Source organism: Hemitrygon akajei, chromosome 4, assembly GCF_048418815.1.
Source record: "Hemitrygon akajei chromosome 4, sHemAka1.3, whole genome shotgun sequence".
Taxonomy (NCBI): Eukaryota; Metazoa; Chordata; class Chondrichthyes; order Myliobatiformes; family Dasyatidae; genus Hemitrygon; species Hemitrygon akajei.
In genome coordinates, this window is record NC_133127.1 from 79,698,998 (window position 1) to 79,719,077 (window position 20,080).

The 20,080-nt window shown below is 40.1% G+C and overlaps 1 protein-coding gene across 2 annotated transcripts in view; it reads right to left on the reverse strand.

Moving 5' to 3' along the window:
- arhgap10 (Rho GTPase activating protein 10) overlaps positions 1 to 20,080 on the reverse strand; it is a 215,826-nt gene that overhangs the window by 115,177 nt on the left and 80,569 nt on the right. For both annotated transcript variants that reach the window (XM_073042922.1, XM_073042921.1), the window contains exons 3-5: positions 8,755 to 8,816; positions 2,686 to 2,757; positions 979 to 1,080 (exon numbers count right to left, since the gene is read on the reverse strand). In XM_073042922.1, the coding sequence (XP_072899023.1) occupies positions 979 to 1,080; positions 2,686 to 2,757; positions 8,755 to 8,816 (236 nt within the window). The remainder of the gene's footprint in view (positions 1 to 978; positions 1,081 to 2,685; positions 2,758 to 8,754; positions 8,817 to 20,080) is intronic.

A 20,080-nucleotide genomic window follows, 5' to 3' on the forward strand; every position in this document is an offset into this window, starting at 1 on the left:
GTAGAAATAAGACATTTAGAAAACCATTATACATTTAAACCTAGATTTTTGACAGGGACATGTTTTATTTAATTCCGAGTCCTTTTAGAATTTAACAACCGTGGTGAATACGGCTCTATTGGTTCTGCTTTTGTCCACAACGAAATCCTCACAAAAGCAAGCAAGTTTGTCAAACACCATTTCTTTTTCATAATCAATCCTTATTCTGTTTGACTGCGTTAATTTTTTAAAAAAATATCCTGTTATTATCTCCATCATGAATCCCAGCATTTTCCCAACAACAGGTGTTAGGCTACCTGGTCTACAGCTTCCTCCCTTCTGTCTCCCTCCTTCCTTACATTAATTTTTGAAAGGCAGCATATGGTTATAGTCTAGAATCTGGGCCACTGATAAGAGTGGGGACAGATGAAAATAAAACATTCAAAAAGGATATAAATAAATTCATAAAAGAATAGAAAAAGCCAGTCTATGTGGAGAGGAGTGGGAAGCAGGACTAGCTGGACTGCTCCTACACAGAGGCACTGGATGTGCCAAGTGGCCTCCTTCCATGCCGTAGTTACTCTGCGGCTCCAAACTGCAGACGTACCACTCAAAAAAGGTCTTATTTCTATGAGCATTTATGCAATGAAACCCAAAGGCACTGCGATCAGAATATATTTCCAAATTGAAATCAAAACATTATTTACAAAAAAGTTAAAGAGAACTTGGTTCAATTATTTGTTGATTAGAATACATATTATAACAGCATTACCAGACTAACTTGAATGCAATAATGGGAAGACTGGTGAAAGAGGTAGTTTTTAAACCATGACACAAGCAGAGGAAAAGGAGGTAGAGACTTGGAGAGAGATTTCTGAAGTATTAGCAGTAGGAGATATAATTAACAGGGATAAAGCAAATTCAGGGCTCAAAAATAAACAGATGAGGCAGAGACAGACATACAATAGACAATACAGTATTGGAAACTTTTAGTCTTACCTCCAATAGTGATGCTTCTTTCTTCTTTGATGACAAATTGACATGTTTTTCCAATGTACTATAGTATTTCTCAGTTTCTTTGTCATACTTTTTCTTTTCTTCCTACAAATAAATGCATGGTTACATCAAAACATTTTAACAATCTCTGACAAAAAGTTTGAAAAAGATGTAAGGTCAATTTATAAAACAGTCTTGGGTTATATTCAGATGACAGACTGTCTGAATGCCAAGACTATCATTATTCATAAAAAAGGCATATGATTTTAGTCACACTACGTACAACACTCTGGTATGTAGGGAAGGTTACCATATCTTCCAGTTGTAAATAAATGTTTGTCTTTTCATTACATTTGCAGAAAGAACTGTGTGCCAATGGTCACTGGATATTCCTCTTTCCTGAAGTAAAATGAAGATGACCACCAGATGGCAATTCTCAGATTAAAATTGTATAAAGTGGCAATCCTTTCTTTAACTAATAATATTAATGGGGCAATGCTTCTGTGTCAATAATAAAAAATGTATGAGAAAATTTATAAACATTTACCCTACAAAAAGTAAGAATAATTATCAACTACAAAAGCATGAACAACACCAATGTGCCTTCAGCCCTTTCTTCAAAACCAAAGAAACTTCAAGTGTCACACAATATTCATAAAATCGGCAGCTCTTACAATGCAGCAGTTCCTTAATACCATGCCCAAATGTCACCTTGAATTATGAGAAAAATGAACTCTTGAATTCCTAATTTACCTCGCCACAGCCCTTGCACCGTATTGTCTAGTTACATTATATTTTCGCTGTAACACTATATTCTGATTTTGTTATTGCACTTCATTTGAACTACCTTAATGTACTTACATGGCTGGCATGCCAAACAAAATTTTCTTTCGCTGCATCTCAGTACAAGTGACAATAATAAACCAATTACCTGTCAAATCTTCGAAGAGGTCTAGCAAACAAACAATCCAATTCTGAGAACCATGTGCAATCACTGACCTTTGGCTGACCGGAAAACTGTCTATCATAAATCTATTAGATAGCCATTAAAACATCTTAACAGTTTATCTATAACCAATATGTTGATGATTGTTGACAATGGCATAAACTAAACTTGACCACATTCAAATAGTTCAAATTTCTAAGGCACCTGCACAATATCATTTATGACACACAATTAAAACACAACTGTGTATGTATAGAAACAGAAACACTAATTGCAGGGAATGCTTTTCCATTCCAATGCTTTCTTGGCCAGCCTCTTACTGTCCTCTGTAATCTTGGTCTGATCTTAAAAGCTCCTTTCAATTTTCAAACTCTCTTACTTAGTAGACATGCTTAAAGACACTTCTATCATCACTACCTGTTTAAAATTCTCAGTCTTTACCTGAAATCATCTCCAAGATTTCTGCATTCAGGTGTCCTAGAACACCCACCATACATCACCTGGTTGCCCTTTCTTTCCTCCCATACAACACATAAAACTTCCCACCAATGTAGATTCAGGTAATATTCTCTAATATCTCTTCATATAGCTCAGTCAAATTTTATTTGATAACACTCCTTAGGAAGCTCAACTATTTCAGAAGGTACTATTTGATAAGATGTTGTTATGCACCTTCAATTCATCTTAATTTCAACCAATTATTAATTTGCCATACTTATTATTCCTGTATATCACAAAGCTGAACTGAATTCTGGCACAGTTACCTTTGCAGCTCCGATCTGGTCCTTTCTGAATCTTTCCAGCGGTTTGATAAACGTTTCACTGATGTTATGAGCCTAAGAGAGAATAAGAACACTTGTAGAAGCTGCATTTTGTTCCAACATTCCAACAATATGGCTCTAATACATAAAAGTCTACAAAATATTTACTTCAATTAGTAAATTAGGATAACCACTCTGGCCTTGTCCCTACAAAATAAATTTTTCTTCCAATAGATGAAAAGTTGAATGAGGCAAATTCACAAGCTTTTGTTGATAATTAACTTTTGAAAGATGGGCTTTTCCGACAATATGTTCTTAAGTGCCCCGAGAATATGGCAGAGAAATTTTCATGAATCACAGTCCTTCTGCTGAAGAAAATTCCACCGCACTGTTGGAGAGGGGGGTAGGAGGGGACTCCAGAATTCAGATCTGATCTTATTAAGGGTCTTCAGGTGATAATGCACCGATGCTCACACAGTTTGTGTCTTTGTGATGGTAGAGATCAGAGATTTGTGACTGAGAGTTGGGAAGGACTAATCTAGCTGTGTCTTAATTTCTAAGAAATATTTCAGAAAATTTGATTTAAAGAAGCAAAACTGGAAACGTTGGCCATGCAAATATTTGCTTTCAACCACACTTCATCCCTCTACAATGCCAGGTTTGGACAAGATTCAGTCCCAGGATATTATGAAAAATTAATGTGTGTGGAATCTCATTCTTCTTCCTACCCACAAGCCGTCGGTACTCCTGTTTTCTGATGAGTACAATACTAAGTAATAATATTCTCTTTTAACTTAGATTTCCAGTATAGGCAAAAAAGGGAAGAAAATAAAACAGGAAATACCACTAATTTCATCCAAAATATCTTGCACTGTTTTATAATTCTACATCTTCCACTTAATTTCCAAATGAACTTCATTTACTTTGTGAAAATGGGAGGTCTCACTCAGATGAAGAAGTTATTTCTCATTGCTTTCTCGCTTGAACTTGGTGCTGTTCTGTTCCAATAAAAACACCAAATAATATAGCTGGTCCTCATTGGGTTTTAATAACCAAAAACATCTTACTTAATGTTATTTTCACATGGGAACACTAATATTATTTTTAAACTCCCTGAGTAAAACAGAAGTTCTCATGTTTGGTCAAGGCAATTATTTTGGTAGTTTCAAAACAATAATGTTGCAATTATTTAATATTAAGAACATTAATATAACTTCCCATAGATTCTTTTCTCAAATGCAGAAAGTTCAATAAGCAGCAGTGGGATAATATTTTACTTCCATATTGGACCAGAATGTATTAAAGCATGCCAGATTAGTTATATTTGTCTGTTACCCTTCAGCTCAAAAAAACATTTCCTTTAGGAAGCTGGAAACGGAAAAAGCAGCAAAGCTTCTGGAATTTGGTACAGGGCAGTATAGGATCAATTGAGTCCTGAGAAACAGTCTACTCAAGGAGGGAATAGGGACATGAGATATCCTAGGCACATCAGAAAAAGGAGAATCTGTAAGTATAGCAAGAGCAAATTGATAACTAGTGAAAGAATCAGTCCCTTAATGGATTATTGTGGTTGTCTATATGTGGAGCCATAGAAGGTACTGAGGTCTTTCCTTCTTGTCTATATAGCCATGGAAAAGCTCAACAAAGCTTGGGAATTCAGGGACAGCAACAGCGATGTCCAGCAACATATTGGTTCAGGACATATTACGAAATATTGATATTACGAAATATTGATATTACAAAATATTGATATTAAGAAAGGGGAAGTATTGGCAATTTTGAAACCCACAAAGTTAGTTAAATTTCTGGGACCTACAATGCAGGGAAGCAAGGGATGAAATTGCTTGGACCCACAAAGATTTTTAAATCATTCCTAACCATGGGTGAGGTACCAAAAGACTGAAGGGCTGCAAGGATACACCAAGGAACTACAGGCCAGTGAGCCTAACATCAGTGGTGGGGGGGGGGGGTTAGTCACTGGAGGGGATTTTGAGGGACAAATTTATCTGCATTTCGAAAGACTATGTCTAATTTGAAATAAACAGCATGGTCTAAAGTGGAGGGAACTGTGTCTAATGAACTGAAGTTTGATGAAGAGGATTGACAAGAAAGGGCAAAAAATGTTGTCTACATAGACTTTAGCTGCGTAGACAAGGTCACAAATGGCACCTCTAGGCCCTGCCCCCTCTCCTATCTCTATTACTGGGCTTCGGTCCTCTCTTCCCCCGCCCCCCCCCCCCCCCCATTCCTGATGAAGGGTCTTGGCCCGAAACGTTGGCTACTCTTTTCTCACGGATGCTGCCTGACCTGCTGAGTTCTTCTAGCGTTGTGTTCGTATTCTTTGATCCACAGCATCTGCAGTTGTATTTTTGTGTCACAAATGGCAGACTGGTCCAGAATGTGAGATCACATGGGATCCAGGGTGAGCTAAATTGGTTTAGTAGAAGGTGTCAAAGGGTGGTAAGGAAGAGTTGTTTGTTTTTATTTATGAGGCCTGTGGTGCGTTGCAGTTGTACAAACAAACTTACTGTTTGTCATATACAGTGGATCCTAGTTAATTGGGCCATCGGTTAACTGGGACAGCCATTCATTTGAGACCACTCTTAAAAAAATAAAACTAATGGAGAAAGTAGCTGGATTTCCCTTTGTTTATTTGGGATATTATGCTGCTTAATTGGGAGAGAAGACTTTTGCCGAACAGTTTCTAACCAGTATCAGTCACGCGCACTTGTGTGGCCGTTAGACACTACACTATGCTTAGCATCAAGTCGTGTGTGCTATCTGGTTATCCATTTGGGCCAATGGTTGTCAGTTCAAAAAGCAGTGATTCTTGATCATTATATTTTTTATTTTGACTTTAAAAATTTTCAGATCCTTGTCAACAGGCTGAAACTTTCCCTGAATCAAAGGAGGCAGAGGGATAACCTCAGAAGTTTATAAAATCATGAGCGGCCTAGGTAAACTGTATTGTCACAGTTTCGTTCCCAGGGTAACGAGTCTAAAATGAGAGGACATTCATTTAAAGTGGGTGTGGAAAGGCTTAAAGAGGACTTGAGAGGCAAGCCTTTCCACACAGAGGATGGCTGGAAGATAGATTGAACTCAGGATCAGGTTTACTGTCTCATGAGGTGAAACTTGTTGCTTTATGGCAATAATACAATGCAAAAACATAAAATTAGTATTACAAAATAAATAAGTAGTGCAAAGGACTAATGAAGTAGTGTTCACGGGTACATGGAATAGACAGAAGCCTGATTGCAGAGGGGAAGAAGCTGTCCCAAAACAGAGTGTGGGTCTTCGGGCTCCTGTACCTCCTCCCTGATGGTAGCAATGAGAAGAGGGCCACTTCCAGATGATGAGGGTCCTTGATGACGGGTGCCACCTTCTTGAAGCCACTGCCTCTTGATGTCCTTGATTACAATGTTCAAAAGGCTTTTGGATACGTTCATGGACGAGAAACATTTAGAGGGATATAAGCCAGATGGGACTAATTCTGGGAGGCATATTATTCAGCACTGACGAGTTGCACTGAAGGATCTGTTTCCATGCTGTATAACTATGATCATGGGCTGCCCAGAAATTCTACTCCACCCATTTTTGGTGCATTAAAATTTGGCTCCATCGAGCAAAACAGTAACACTGGCCAAAACCTAGCTCAAACTGGCATTTGGTCAACATCCAGAAACAAACTCTCAATGAGATCTGCTCACATCACGCAGGACACCCCCATGCTTTACAAGGGCCTCAGTGCTTCAATAGTCCTGAATGACATGACAGCCACATACCATGCTGCCGTAGAGGAAATGGGTCACGGAGGAGGGGACCATTCCCACATTCACTCAAAGGAACAAGTAAATTTTGGTCAGGAGGTACAGGATGGTCCTACAAATTAAATGAGGGGATCCCTAGAGAACTACCAGCTCCAGCCAGGAAAGCTTGATATGAGGTGTTTGCTCTTCTCCAGAATAAGTATCACCATTCCATGGAGCAATGCTGAGGGGAGGTTCAAAATTTCATAAATCATGCAAAGTAATCTGCACATCCCTGTTCCTAGCAACTAGAAATCCTCTAGGAATATTTTTTTTTAATGCAAGGATCTGAATTCTTCAAGCAAGGTGCCACTCATCAGGAATTAAGAGATATTTCAGCAGGCCAGCAGTCATCAAAACAGGGAAGCATTCAAATGTTATATCTGTACAGGTGGAGCAACATAGCAGGGTGTGAGGAGATTTTATGCATCAGCTTTGTAATCCCAGAAGATGAATGACACATTTTATCGGTATTAAAGATTGTAAGGTGGAGCTTGCCTTCGGAAGATTCATTTTGCTAGCTCTTTATGAAAACCTTGTGTCAGAGAGTACCTTGTATTCTAGGTACCCAATGGTCTGACTTGTCTCCTCAGCTAGGAGATGAGTCTGTGGATACTGAATAATTTCCTTCATAGTCACCACATTCCTATTGATCCTGAAAATCCTCAGACTCAACCATGTTCTGACTTTCCTTCTGGTCTTCTGTGTAATGGCTGCTGTCTATGTTTCGCTAGATTGTGCAGCATACAAAGTTCTCATCAGCTTGGCTTGTACTGCAGCACAACTTTGGACTAATGCAGAATACAGAGTCTTCAGGGAATCCGTGACATTTCCCAGTTTCACTTGATGCAGGTTACGTTGTATCTGTCCTCACCTGGCTGTGATGTGAAGTGAATGATGGTCTTTATTCTTCCACACCTGAAAATATCTAGAATTGCAGACGGCCTCAGAATTAATATCACATTTCCAAGAAAAGTGATAATCCTCATTAAGAAATTGTTTTTGTAGTCTACAACAATCTGCAGATCGAAGTAGTGGTAACTTTCCCTGCTTTTTAAATGACTGGGGTGATTAAGAGGAGCCCGCATGTGGTCAGGGAGCACCTATGGAGCGAACAAATGAGTTAATATTTCAGGCTGATGAACTTTTAGGGTTTTGATGAAAGGTCACTGACCTGAAGCATCAACTCTGTTTCTCTTCATATTGATGATTCCTGACCTACTGAATATTTCCAGCATTTTCTGTTTGTGTTTCATTGACAATTACAGTTGAGGAAAAAATAAAACAAAGTAACAGTAGTGAATTTGAACGGGTGAATTTGAGTCCATTCAAGGAATGGCTGTGAAGGGTAGGAACAATAAAAGAAGGACAAGTAGATGAAGCTAGGGATAAGGTATTTCTGTTATATAACTGCTCACTGCATAAAGAGCCCGGAAACACTCAGCCCTAATATTAAAGATGTTGTGGGACTGAGAAGAGAGATGCAACAAAACGCAAAATTTATGTTGTTCGGAAGCACATTTGAGCTCATCCTAATACGACAAAGAAACCTGAACTTGTATTTAAAAATTACCTCTGGGCCTCTTCTCGTCTTTACTACCCTTTTCTAGTAATTTGGCTTGACAGGGAAGTGAGTATTATTCAGCCGTTTAGGCTAAACTCCAGCAAGTACAGGCACAGAGCTATCAAACACTCCTGATAGGTTAACACTTTCATTTCCAGAATCACCTCTGGATCCTCTCCAACACCAACACAATTTTTCTTAGATAAGGGGCCCAAAACTGCTCAAAATACTATAACTGCAGTCTGACCAGTGCCTTATAAAGACTCAGCATTACATCTTTGCTCTTATATTCTAGCCCCCTCGAAATGAATGCTTACATTGCATTTGCCTTCCTTACCACCAACTTAACTTACAAGTTACCCTTTAGGAAATCATGTACAAGGACTTGCAAGTCTTTTTGAAATTTGAATTTTTGAATTTTTGAATCCTCCCCAACAGCTCTAACAATCCTACAATGATCATTAGCCCATGGAAACTTAGAGAACAAAGAGAGAGAGAGTCTGCATTTACAACAATTTGCAAATAGTGGTGCACTGCAATCAGATTCTTGATATGTTATTTGCTTGTTGTGAATTGTCCAAAAAAAAGTTTATGCATATTTATAAAGTAAGCAAGCAGGGCAGTTCCCAGAACACAGAGCCAAAACATGCAGAGACATAATTCCTGCTTCTCAATCCAGCAAAAAGTACTTCTGCTTACCATCATTTCCCTTTGTTCCTCGAGAGTACGCAAAAATACTGCGAACTCTTGCACCGACTCATCTGGAATATAATGACAAAACAAGTTAATAAATGAGGACACTTTTGTAATGATTTCCCAGGATAGCTGCTCCTATTCTAAAGATCATTGTGAATCAGGAACGGGAATACTCTTGAGTTAGTTCTGCCATTTAAAGGCATCAAAGCTGCTTGTGACTTCATATACTTTTCAAATCCTCATATTCCATAAAACAATAGATTAACCAAAGTTATCCATTTAAGATTTGAAAACAATGAACAAGTTTTGTTAATTATAATTATGTCATCCCTATAATCTGTGATTGGGCTAGGGTTAAATCGGTGGTTTGCTTGCCAGTGCAGCACATTGGGCCAGAAGGGCTTGTATCGTGCTGTATCTCTAAACAAAAAAAATTAAAATACTTCTGGAGAAAGCATTTCACTCAAGGTCACTTTAATTTGATTTAAAAATTCATCCCTCAACATCTTTTAGGTCTTTCCTTCCAAATGGTCCTGTTCTAACTTAAGTCATGTTAACTTAACTGACATGTTAACTGGAGCTCTCAACTAGCAGACGTAGTTTCTCCATATCCACCCCAAGAAGTCCCCTTAATATCTTGGCAGTAAACATCTGATTCCCAGAGCAGAAATCGTGTGAGATATTTTAATGAAACATTTCAGTGCCACATGCTGAGTGAATTGGAGTATAACTGCAATTGAAAAGCAGAACAACATCAAGAATCTGAAATAAAAACCAAGTGCTTTCAGTACACAGCACATAAAGCATCATCTGTGAAGAATTGGTATTTTGTCAGAACAGCAGGTCATCAAAATAAAATGTTAACTCTGAGTGAAGACTGAAGGTCTCTCAAACTGAAATGTTAAATCTGTTATTCTTTCTACAGATACTCCTGAGTGCTTCCAGCATTTGTTTCTATTTCATATTTCAAGGATCTAGTCTTCTTTATTCCCTCTTATTATGAACAATTTACAGTAAATATATTTACAGCATTTTGGTGTCCAAAATACAGACAATTGAATTTTAAATCAAACCCACCCATTTAACCCCAGCCTATTCACAGAACAATCTACAATGTACATTTTTAAACTGTGGAAGGAAACTAAAGCACCCGGAGGAAACACACACAGTCACAGGAGAACACCTTGGAGAAGGTGCTTACTTACTGTCTGTCATGCCACTTGCATTTAGGGCAGCAATGAAAGTCCACCATCTCTGTAAATACAGTCGCATACAGATATAAAATATTGTTCTTTCTGCAACCATTTTTTTTTACCAGCAAAACCTGAACCTGGTGGACTGGTAAACAACTCAATCTGGCCTTTACCATTTGACCTGTTTAGCATGGGTAACCCTACCAAGAGCCAAAACACAAAGCCCAACTCCAGCCAACCTAGCTCTCTAAGTCATTGAGGGGTGCAAGCCTCCAAACCCTGTGACAAGGTTGTGGTCCACTTGGTGCCAGAATTGAACTCTCAAAGCTGTAATGGTGTCGCGTTAACCACTGCACTACCGTGAGGATTTACAGGACTCATTACTTTGGTTTTTCATGACAGTTATCCATTTTTCCTTTAGAATTGCATCCAGCTGACATGATCAGGAAGTTTGTAGACGATAAAAAAGATAATAACGTGGCTGAAGGCAAAGATGAATCCTTAAGATTGAAAAATACATCAATGGACATTGAATGAGCAGATGAGAGGGAATGCAGTTTGGTTTTAGCTTGAAGGGGAGAAATGGGACAGAATAGCATAGTCATTATGCAAGAATCACCAATTATCCCAAAACAAGAGTACTGATAGAACATTAGTCATCACTTTTCACAAAGGACTTGACTCTACTGGAGAAAGTACAGGCAGCATGAAAGGATAAGGCCTGAACTGGAGTATTTTTGCAATGAGAAAAGATTAGATAAGGGTGGATTGTTTTCTTCAGAAGAAAAGAGCCTGGGGGAAATTTAATAATATAACATTTTAAGGGGGCTAGATAGGAAAGGCAAGTTTTCCGAGTAGAGGATTAATAACTAGCAGGCATAGATTTAATGTAATTAGTTGAAGGATTAGAGGGAATACAAGTGAAAACTTTTTCATCTAGAAAGCCATGGTAGCTTGGAATCCACTTCCTAAAGAAAAATCTCTGTTGGATTTAGATCAGCATATTATGCATACATTTAAAAATACAAACTACCTACAAAAGCATGCACTAAGCAAGCAGGATTAGGGTGGCTAATTCTTTCTTCAGCCAGATCGACCCAATGGCTCAAATGATTTCCTATCACAGTGCATGCATCTCTACATCTAAGAATGCTGAACAAAGAGTCAAAGGATTTCATTTATACAATACCCTTGAAGATTGAGAAAGGCTATTTGAATTAAACATTCTACTGTTTCTTAAGTGACTGCAGCATATTACCTTCCTTAACACTATGTGGACTTCCATTAACAATGTTAAACACTCATCATAAAATACCAGTACCCTTTTACTAATTTGAACCAGGGTCTCTTTGCTCTCTACAAAATTAAATGTGTCCAGCTCAATGTTACAAGACATAGAACAGTAGACATCATCTTGCCATACTTGGACAAATGATGCTTCCACAAACTTGCACTCCACTGGGAATAAATTAAATCCCGGAGTTTGATTTATGTCCTTTTAGCTTGTTTATTTCTATACATTGGCACTATTCACTTCTCATGTCTTCAGATAAATTATTCCCTATTCCAAAACTCTGCAACTTTAAACTTAACTAACAACCTTTCATAGTGAACTAAGTGCTGATCCTGTAAGGCAGGGGTGTCAAACTCATTTTAGGTCACGGGCCGGATTGAGCAAAATGCAGCTTCATGCAGGCCGGATCAGTCAGACGCGTGCGAACACAGCTTTCGTTGCCTCCGTTTTTTCAGCCTGCTCTCATGTGTCTCAGTCTCTGCTATAACTACAAAGTGTTTCACTTTACAAATTCCGTTTCTTATGAAGAAGACTGCCGAGCAAGACTGCCGAATAAACACTAAAAACCCTGAAAACCTGGTACCTGAATAAACTCAGCATTAGCCATATCATACGCCATAGGCGCTTCGATTACTGGGGCCAGCTTTAATAGTAATTAGATATTATCTCGCGGGCCAAAGATAATTCCACAGCGGGCCGGATTTGGCCCGCGGGCCTTGAGTTTGACATATATGCTGTAAGGCATCAACCTACAGATGAGTTTTTAAACCAAAACCCCAGCTTTTCCCTAATAAAAGACATCATTGCAGTATTTTGTAATTCTGAGCAGAGGTCTCATATCTGAAACATTAACCCTTTCCTATTTCCAGAGACCTAATCTGCCAAGCATCCTGCATTTGCTGCATAATTTAACTATTTTGAAAGGCAGGGGAGATGCCTCCAGATGTCTAGACATCAGACAGACATGCATACTAACTGCCCACAGTTCCCTGTGCAACCATGATCTGTCAGTTAATCCTCAACATGCCTCACACTTATTTAATGTGTATGCTGAAAGATGAAGTCTGAAAGGTGTTGATGCCCTCTCATCCAACTATCCACTGCAACACAGATTCATCAGAGAGCCCAGCAACAGACAAGCTGAAGAGGGAACAATCCTTTCATAGGATGTCAACTCCATTAATTTGAATGGAGTTGCACAAAAACATAATTAAGTGCTTGATTCATTTTGTTTTATTGCATTGTTTTAATATACTATTCTATTGCCTTAAGTTCTTTTTAAACTAGTGACATCTACTTGACTAGTTTTTAAATGTCTCTGTAGATCTGATGTACTAAAAAGGCAACAAAAGTGCCTCTAGCAGTTGACGAGCAATCAAGGGACCTCAGGATGGACCCTGTCTCAGCTGAGATAGTCAGCTTATTCCAATTCTCCATGTCTGAGAAGTGGCAAAAAGGGCTTCGGTAGTGAGTAGGTCCAGGACAATCAGGCCCAGAGCTTCTCCATCCATCAGCATAACTGAAAAATTATTGGGCTGAATATTCATTCACTCAACTATAGGATGTCATGCGAAGTCATGCATACAGTATTCTGAGAGCCTTACTGCCAGCTGGGAAATTTGCTTCCTCATTCCTCAGCATGATTTTCATTTTTCTTTGATGTTTTCCCACAGAAAACTTTCACTGATGACTTTGACATTAGAGCAACATAAATTTTTAACCTCAGCTGTGTGGAAAATTACAGCCTTGACTATTCGTAGAACAACCAGGCCTTACGGCCAGTGTCCCTGAAACAGTGCCCACAAATTAATTATGTAAACCTTTACCTCCTAAGCTCCTAGTCAGGATTGCCCTTTCAAAATAATGGGAACCTCAATTTGTGTTAGGCCCTTCAAGTGATTGGGCAGGTAGATACCTCATTTTATTCCTGGGATTCCCAACCACACAGATGGCCATGGCCAAGAATGCACACCAGCACCTCTACTTCCTCAGGAGGCTAAAGAAATTTGGCATGCCTCCACTGACCCTCAACAATGTTTCTCAATGCATCAGAGAAAGCATCCTATTTCGATGAATCACTGCTCAGGATGGCAACTACTCTGTTTAAGATTGCAAGAAACTGCATAGCACATCATTACTTTACAGTTGGGTAAAACATGACAAGCATATAGATATTTTTGACTGTTGCTACCATACCTAATGTATGGATGTCTCCGTATTTACTACTTATTCTTCACGTTTATTGTCAATACTTCAAATTTCTTCTGAAAGTAAACAGAGTTTGGTTTAACATAGGCAACCGGATGGACTAAGTAGATAGATAGATAGATAGATAGATACTTTATTCATCCCCATGGGGAAATTCAACTTTTTTCCAATGTCCCATACACTTGTTGTAGCAAAACTAATTACATACAATACTTAACTCAGTAAAAAAAAAATATGATATGCATCTAAATCACTATCTCAAAAAGCATTAATAATAGCTTTTAAAAAGTTCTTAAGTCCTGGCGGTAGAATTGTAAAGCCTAATGGCATTGGGGAGTATTGACCTCTTCATCCTGTCTGAGGAGCATTGCATCGATAGTAACCTGTCGCTGAAACTGCTTCTCTGTCTCTGGATGGTGCTATGTAGAGGATGTTCAGAGTTATCCATAATTGACCGTAGCCTACTCAGCGCCCTTCGCTCAGCTACCGATGTTAAACTCTCCAGTACTTTGCCCACGACAGAGCCCGCCTTCCTTACCAGCTTATTAAGACGTGAGGCGTCCCTCTTCTTAATGCTTCCTCCCCAACACGCCACCACAAAGAAGAGGGCGCTCTCCACAACTGACCTATAGAACATCTTCAGCATCTCACTACAGACATTGAATGACGCCAACCTTCTAAGGAAGTACAGTCGACTCTGTGCCTTCCTGCACAAGGCATCTGTGTTGGCAGTCCAGTCTAGCTTCTCGTCTAACTGTACTCCCAGATACTTGTAGGTCTTAACCTGCTCCACGCATTCTCCATTAATGATCACTGGCTCCATATGAGGCCTAGATCTCCTAAAGTCCACCACCATCTCCTTGGTCTTGGTGATATTGAGACGCAGGTAGTTTGAGTTGCACCATATCACAAAGTCCTGTATCAGTTTCCTATACTCCTCCTCCTGTCCATTCCTGACACACCCCACTATGGCCGTGTCATCAGCAAACTTCTGCACATGGCAGGACTCCGAGTTATATTGGAAGTCTGATATGTACAGGGTGAACAGGACCGGAGAGAGTACGGTTCCCTGCGGCGCCCCTGTGCTGCTGACCACCGTGTCAGACCTACAGTCTCCCAACCGCACATACTGAGGTCTATCTGTCAAGTAGTTCACTATCCAATCCACCATGTGAGAATAAGTAATCTTATTCTATTAACAAGTCCATAACTTGTTTATGGTTAAAACAGTATTATTTGCCATTTGGCTACAAGACCAAACAAACTATTTGGTAGGGCTACATGTTTTGCCAATCAAGAATTGTAACCCTGCTGGACTATCCCAGAAGGGCTGATTTATTTTTCAAACCAGCAGTCTGGGAGAAAATATACAAAGTCTACAGCATGCACCGGGACTTCTTGTGCAGCAAATATATATCAAATACAAGAATATTAGAACTAAACCTTACTGCTAGCAGAATGACAAGGATTCAGGAAAGACCATTAGACCTTGGAGCAGAATTCAGACCATTCAGCCCACTGAGACTGTTCTGCTATTTCATCACTGCCGATTTATTATCCCTCTCAACCCTATTCTCCTGCCTTCTCCCTGTAACCTTTGACGTTCTAATTAATCAAGAACCTATCAAACGCTGCTTTAAATGTATCCAATGATTTGGCCTCCACAGCTGTCTGTGGCAATTAATTCCACAGATTCACAACCTCCTGGCTATAGAAATTGCTCATCTCTGTTCTAAATGGATATACCTCCATTCTGAAGCTATGCCCTCTAGACCTACACTCATCCACTAAAGGAAACAAAACAGACCAAAGTCAGCATGGTTTCCTTCAGGGGAAACCTTGCCTAACAAATCTGTTAGAATTCATTGAGGAAATAATAAGCAAGATAGACAAAGGGATATCAATGGATGTTATTTACTTGGATTTTCAGAAGGCCTTTGATCAGGTGCCACACATAAGGCTGCTTAACAAGATAAGAGCCCGTGGTATTACAGGAAAGATACTGCCCTGTATCATCATAGGGGAGGCTACTCACTCGGTAGAGACCTGGGTTAAAGAACTAGAGGACAAGGGTACCAAGATAGCCTGTCGTCTTATAAAAGTGCGGCACTTAAAAGCATTTAGAAGGGCTAATTGGTGCTTCAGGGAGATTATCCCAACATGTAGATGGGAGGAACCGGAAGGTAGGCAGAGGGGGTAGCGTGGCTCTGCTGGTAAAGAGTGGCATCAAATCAGTAGAAAGATGTGACATGGGATCGGAAGATGTAGAATCCTTCTGAGTTGAGTTAAGAAACTGCAAGGGTAAAAGGACACTGAAGGCAGATTTATACAGGCCTCCCAACGACAGCTGGGATGTGGACCACAGATTACAACAGAAAATAGAAAAGGTGTGTCAAAAGGGCAATGTTAAAGTAGTCATGGGAGATTTCAACATGCAGGTCAATTGGGAAAATCAGGTTGGTTATAGATCTCAAGAGTTTGCTGAATGCCTACTAGATGGCTTTTCAGAGCAGTTTGTCATTGAGCTGACTAGAGGATCAGCAATACTGGATTGGGTGTTACGATATGAACCGGAGGTGATTAGGAAGCTTAAGGTTAAAAAAAACCCTTAGGGGACAGTGATCACAATAGTGTATGACTGAGTTCAACTTGAAATTTGATGGGGAGAAAGTGAAGTCTGACAGCAGTATTTCAGTGGAGTAAAAAGAAGTTATACTGGTATGAGAGAGGAGTTGGCCAAAGTAAATTGGAAGGAGATGCTGGCGGGGATGACAGCAGAGCAGCAACGGCGTGAGTTTCTGACGAAAATGAGGAAGATGCAGCATAGATGTATCAAATGGCAAAATAGTACAATCATGGCTGGCAAGGCAAGTCAAAGCTAATGTAAAAGTAAGAGAGTGTATAACAAAGTAAAAATTAGCAGGAAGATAGAGGATTGGGAAGCTTTTAAAAACCTACAGAGCAACTAATAGAATCATTAGGAGGGAAAGATGAAATATGAAAGCAAGCTAGCAAACAATTTCAAAGCACTGGAGCTTTTGAAAAGCATTAAGTTAGATAAGTCACTGGGACTGGATGAGACATACCACAGGCTACTGTGGGAAGTGAGGGAGGAAATTGCTGAGCCTCTTGCAATGATCTTTGCATCACCAGTAGGGACAAGAGAAATACCAGAGGATTGGAGGGCTGCAAATGTTGCTCCCTTGTTCAAGAAAGGGAGTGGAGATAACCGAGGAAATTATAGACCAGTGAGACTGACTTCAGTGGTGGGCAAGTTGTTGGAGAAGATCCTGAGAGGCAGGATTTATTAGCATCTGGAGAGATAATCTGATTAGGGATAGTCAGTATGACTTTGTCAAGGGCAGGCTGTGCCTTACAAGGCTGATTGAATTCTTTAAGGAAGTAACAAAACACATTGATGAAGGTAGAGCAGTGGATGTAGTGTATATGGATTTCAGTTAAGGCATTTGATAAGGTTCCCCATGTAAGGCTCCTTCAGAAAGTAAGGAGGCATGGGATCCAAGGAGACCTTGTTTTGTGAATCAAGAATTAGCTTGCCCACAGAATGCAAAGGGTGATTGTAGTTGGTTTGTATTCTACATGGAGGTAGGTGACCAGTGGTGTTCTGTCGGGATCTGTTCTGGAACCCCTACTCTTTGTGATTTTTATAAATGACCTGGATGAAGAAGTAGAAGGCTGGGTTAGTAAGTTTGTTGATGACACAAAGGTTGGGGGTGTTGTGGATAGGTAGAAGGGTTGTCAGAGGTTACAGAGGATCATCAATATGATGCAGAACTGGGCTGAGAAGTGGCAGATGGACTTCAACCCGGATAAATGTGAAGTGGTTAATTTTGGTAGAACCAATTTGAAGACAGAATATAATATAAATGGTAAGACTCTTTGCAGTGTGGAGGATCTGAGAGATCGTGGGGTTCATATCAATAGGACACTCAAAACTGCTGCACAGGTTGACAGTGTTGTTAAGAAGGTGTGTGGTGTGTTGGCCTTTATCAACCATGGGACTGAGATCAAGAGCCATGAGATAATGTTACAGCTATACAAGAGCTTGATCCAACCCCACTTGGAGTACTGTGTTCAGTTCTGGTCGCCTCACTACAGGTAGGATGTGGATACAATAGAGAGAGTGCAGAGGAGATTTACAAGGATGTTGCCTAGATTGGAGGGCGTACTTTATGAGAATAGGTTGAGTGTATTTGGCCTTTTTTCCTTGGAGTGACGGAGGATTAGAGGTGACCTGATAGAGGTGTATAAGCTGATGAGGGGCATTGGTCGTGTGGATAACCAGACGCTTTTTCCCCAGGGCTGAAATGGCTAACACAAGGGGGCATAGTTTTAAGGTGCTTGGAAATAGGTACTGAGGGGAGTGGGTGCGTGGACTGCATTGTTGGCGGCGATGGTAAAAATGGTTACAATAAGGTCTTTTAAGAGCCTCTTAAATAGGTACATGGAGCTTAGAAAAATAGAGGGCTATGCACTAGGGAAATTCTAGGCAGTTTCTAGAGTAAGTTAGATGGTCAGCACAACATTGTGGGCCGAAGGGTCTGTAATGTGCTGTAAGTTTCTATGTTAGAAATAGAGCTGCTGGTTTGGCTCCTACATGATTAGTCCCATCAACCCATCTTTTTGTGATAATGACTAACGTCTTTCAGAGAAGGAAATCCAAGACCCTTACAGTTTCTGCAATTGGGTCAAAAAGAAAGTGTCCAGCAAGAAAGGTGAAAACATAGAACTGAAGAGAGAGAATACACGTGCGAATTTCCAGGGCTAATGTGTCATCGACTGGAACACTGATAGTTGTTACTGCAGGAATGAAGTCACTTAACTTAGGAGGCCTGTTTGCTAGAGATGAAGTGACCACAGTTTGCTTCTATAGACAGAAGGATTACACATTGATTTGGTAGGTCTGACTCAAAGGACTTACAGCCAATGCAGACTAATGAGCCAAGGAAAATTGTATGTATTGTCACTAGGACATATTTATTGGGTATAAATAGTGTCATGCCGGGCAACATTATTAGCATATATAAGGTATAATTGTTTATATGACTTAAGTCACCTGACCAGATATTACATAATTGCACCTGAGGGTTCTGAAAGAGGTAGTGGTAGAGATTGTGGAGTCATTAATTATGATCTTTCAAAACTCATTGGACTCTGGCCTGGTGCCTCAGGACTGGAAAATTGCAAATATCACTCCACTGTAAGAAAGGAGGAACGCAGCAGAAAGGAAATTATAGACCAGTTAGCCTGACCTCAGTGGCGTGAATATGTTGGAGTCAATTGTTAAGGATGTGGTCATGGAGTACATGGTGACACAGGACAAGATAGGACAAAGTCAGCATGGTTTGCCTGACAAACCTCTTGGAATTCTTTGAGGAGATTACAAATAGGATAGATAAAGGGGATACAGTGGATGCTGTTTGAATTTTCAGAAGGCTTTTGACAAAATGCCACGCATGAGGCTGCTTTCCAAATTAAGAGCCCATGTATTACAGAAAAGTTACTGGCATGGTTAGAACATTGGCTGATTGGGAGGAGGCAGTGAGTGGGAATAAAAGGATCCTTTTCTGGTTGGCTGCCAGTGACTAGTGGTGTTCGGCAGGGGTTGGTTTTGGGCCCTCTTCTTTTTATGCTGTATTTCAATGATTTAGATAATGGAATAGATGGCTTTGTTGGCAAGTTTGCAGATGATACAAAGATTGGTGGAGGTGCGGGTAGTGTTAATGAAACAGGTAGACTGGAAAAGGATTTAGATTAGGAGAATGGGCAAGAAGGTGACAAATGAAATACAATGTTGGAAAATGCATGGGTACACACTTTGGTAGTAGAAAGAAATGTGCAGACTATTTCTAAATTGTGAGAAAATCTAAAATTCTGAGATGCAAAGCAGGTAGATTCGGTGGTGAGGAAGGCAAATACAAAGTTAGCATTCATTTCAAGAGGTCTAGAATACAAGAGCAGGGATGTGATGCTGAAGCTTTATAAGGCACTGGTGAGGCCTCACCTTGAGTATTGTGTAAGTTTTGGGGTCCTCATCTAAGAAAAGATGTGCTGACATTGGAGAAGGTCCAGAGGAGATTCACAAGGATGGTTCTGGGAATGAAAGGGTCATCATACAAGGAAAGTTTGATGGCTCTGGGTCTGTACTCCCTGGATGAGGGGGATCTCATTGAAACCTTTCAAATGTTGAAAGGCCTAGGCAGAGTAGATGTGCAAAAAGGATGTTTCCCATGGTGGGGGAAGTCTAGGACAAGAGTGCACAGCCTCAGGGTTGTCCATTTAAAACAGAGATACTGAGAAATTTCTTTAGCTAGAGGGCCGTGAATTTGTGGAATTTGTTACCACACGCAGCTGTGGAGGCCAGGTTGTTGGGTGTATTTAAGGCAGAGCTTGATAGGTTCTTGACTGGACACAGCATCAAAGGTTATGGGTAAAAGGCTGGGGAACAGGTCTGAGAAAGGGGAAAAAAGGATCATCCATGACTGAATGGTGAAACAGACTCGATCGGCCTAATTCTGCTCTTATGTCTTATGGGGGAATGGGAATATTTGGCTCGATAGTCAGGATGGTGAAGGGAGGTTAGAGGAGAGTCCTGTAACTCCCCCTTAAAATG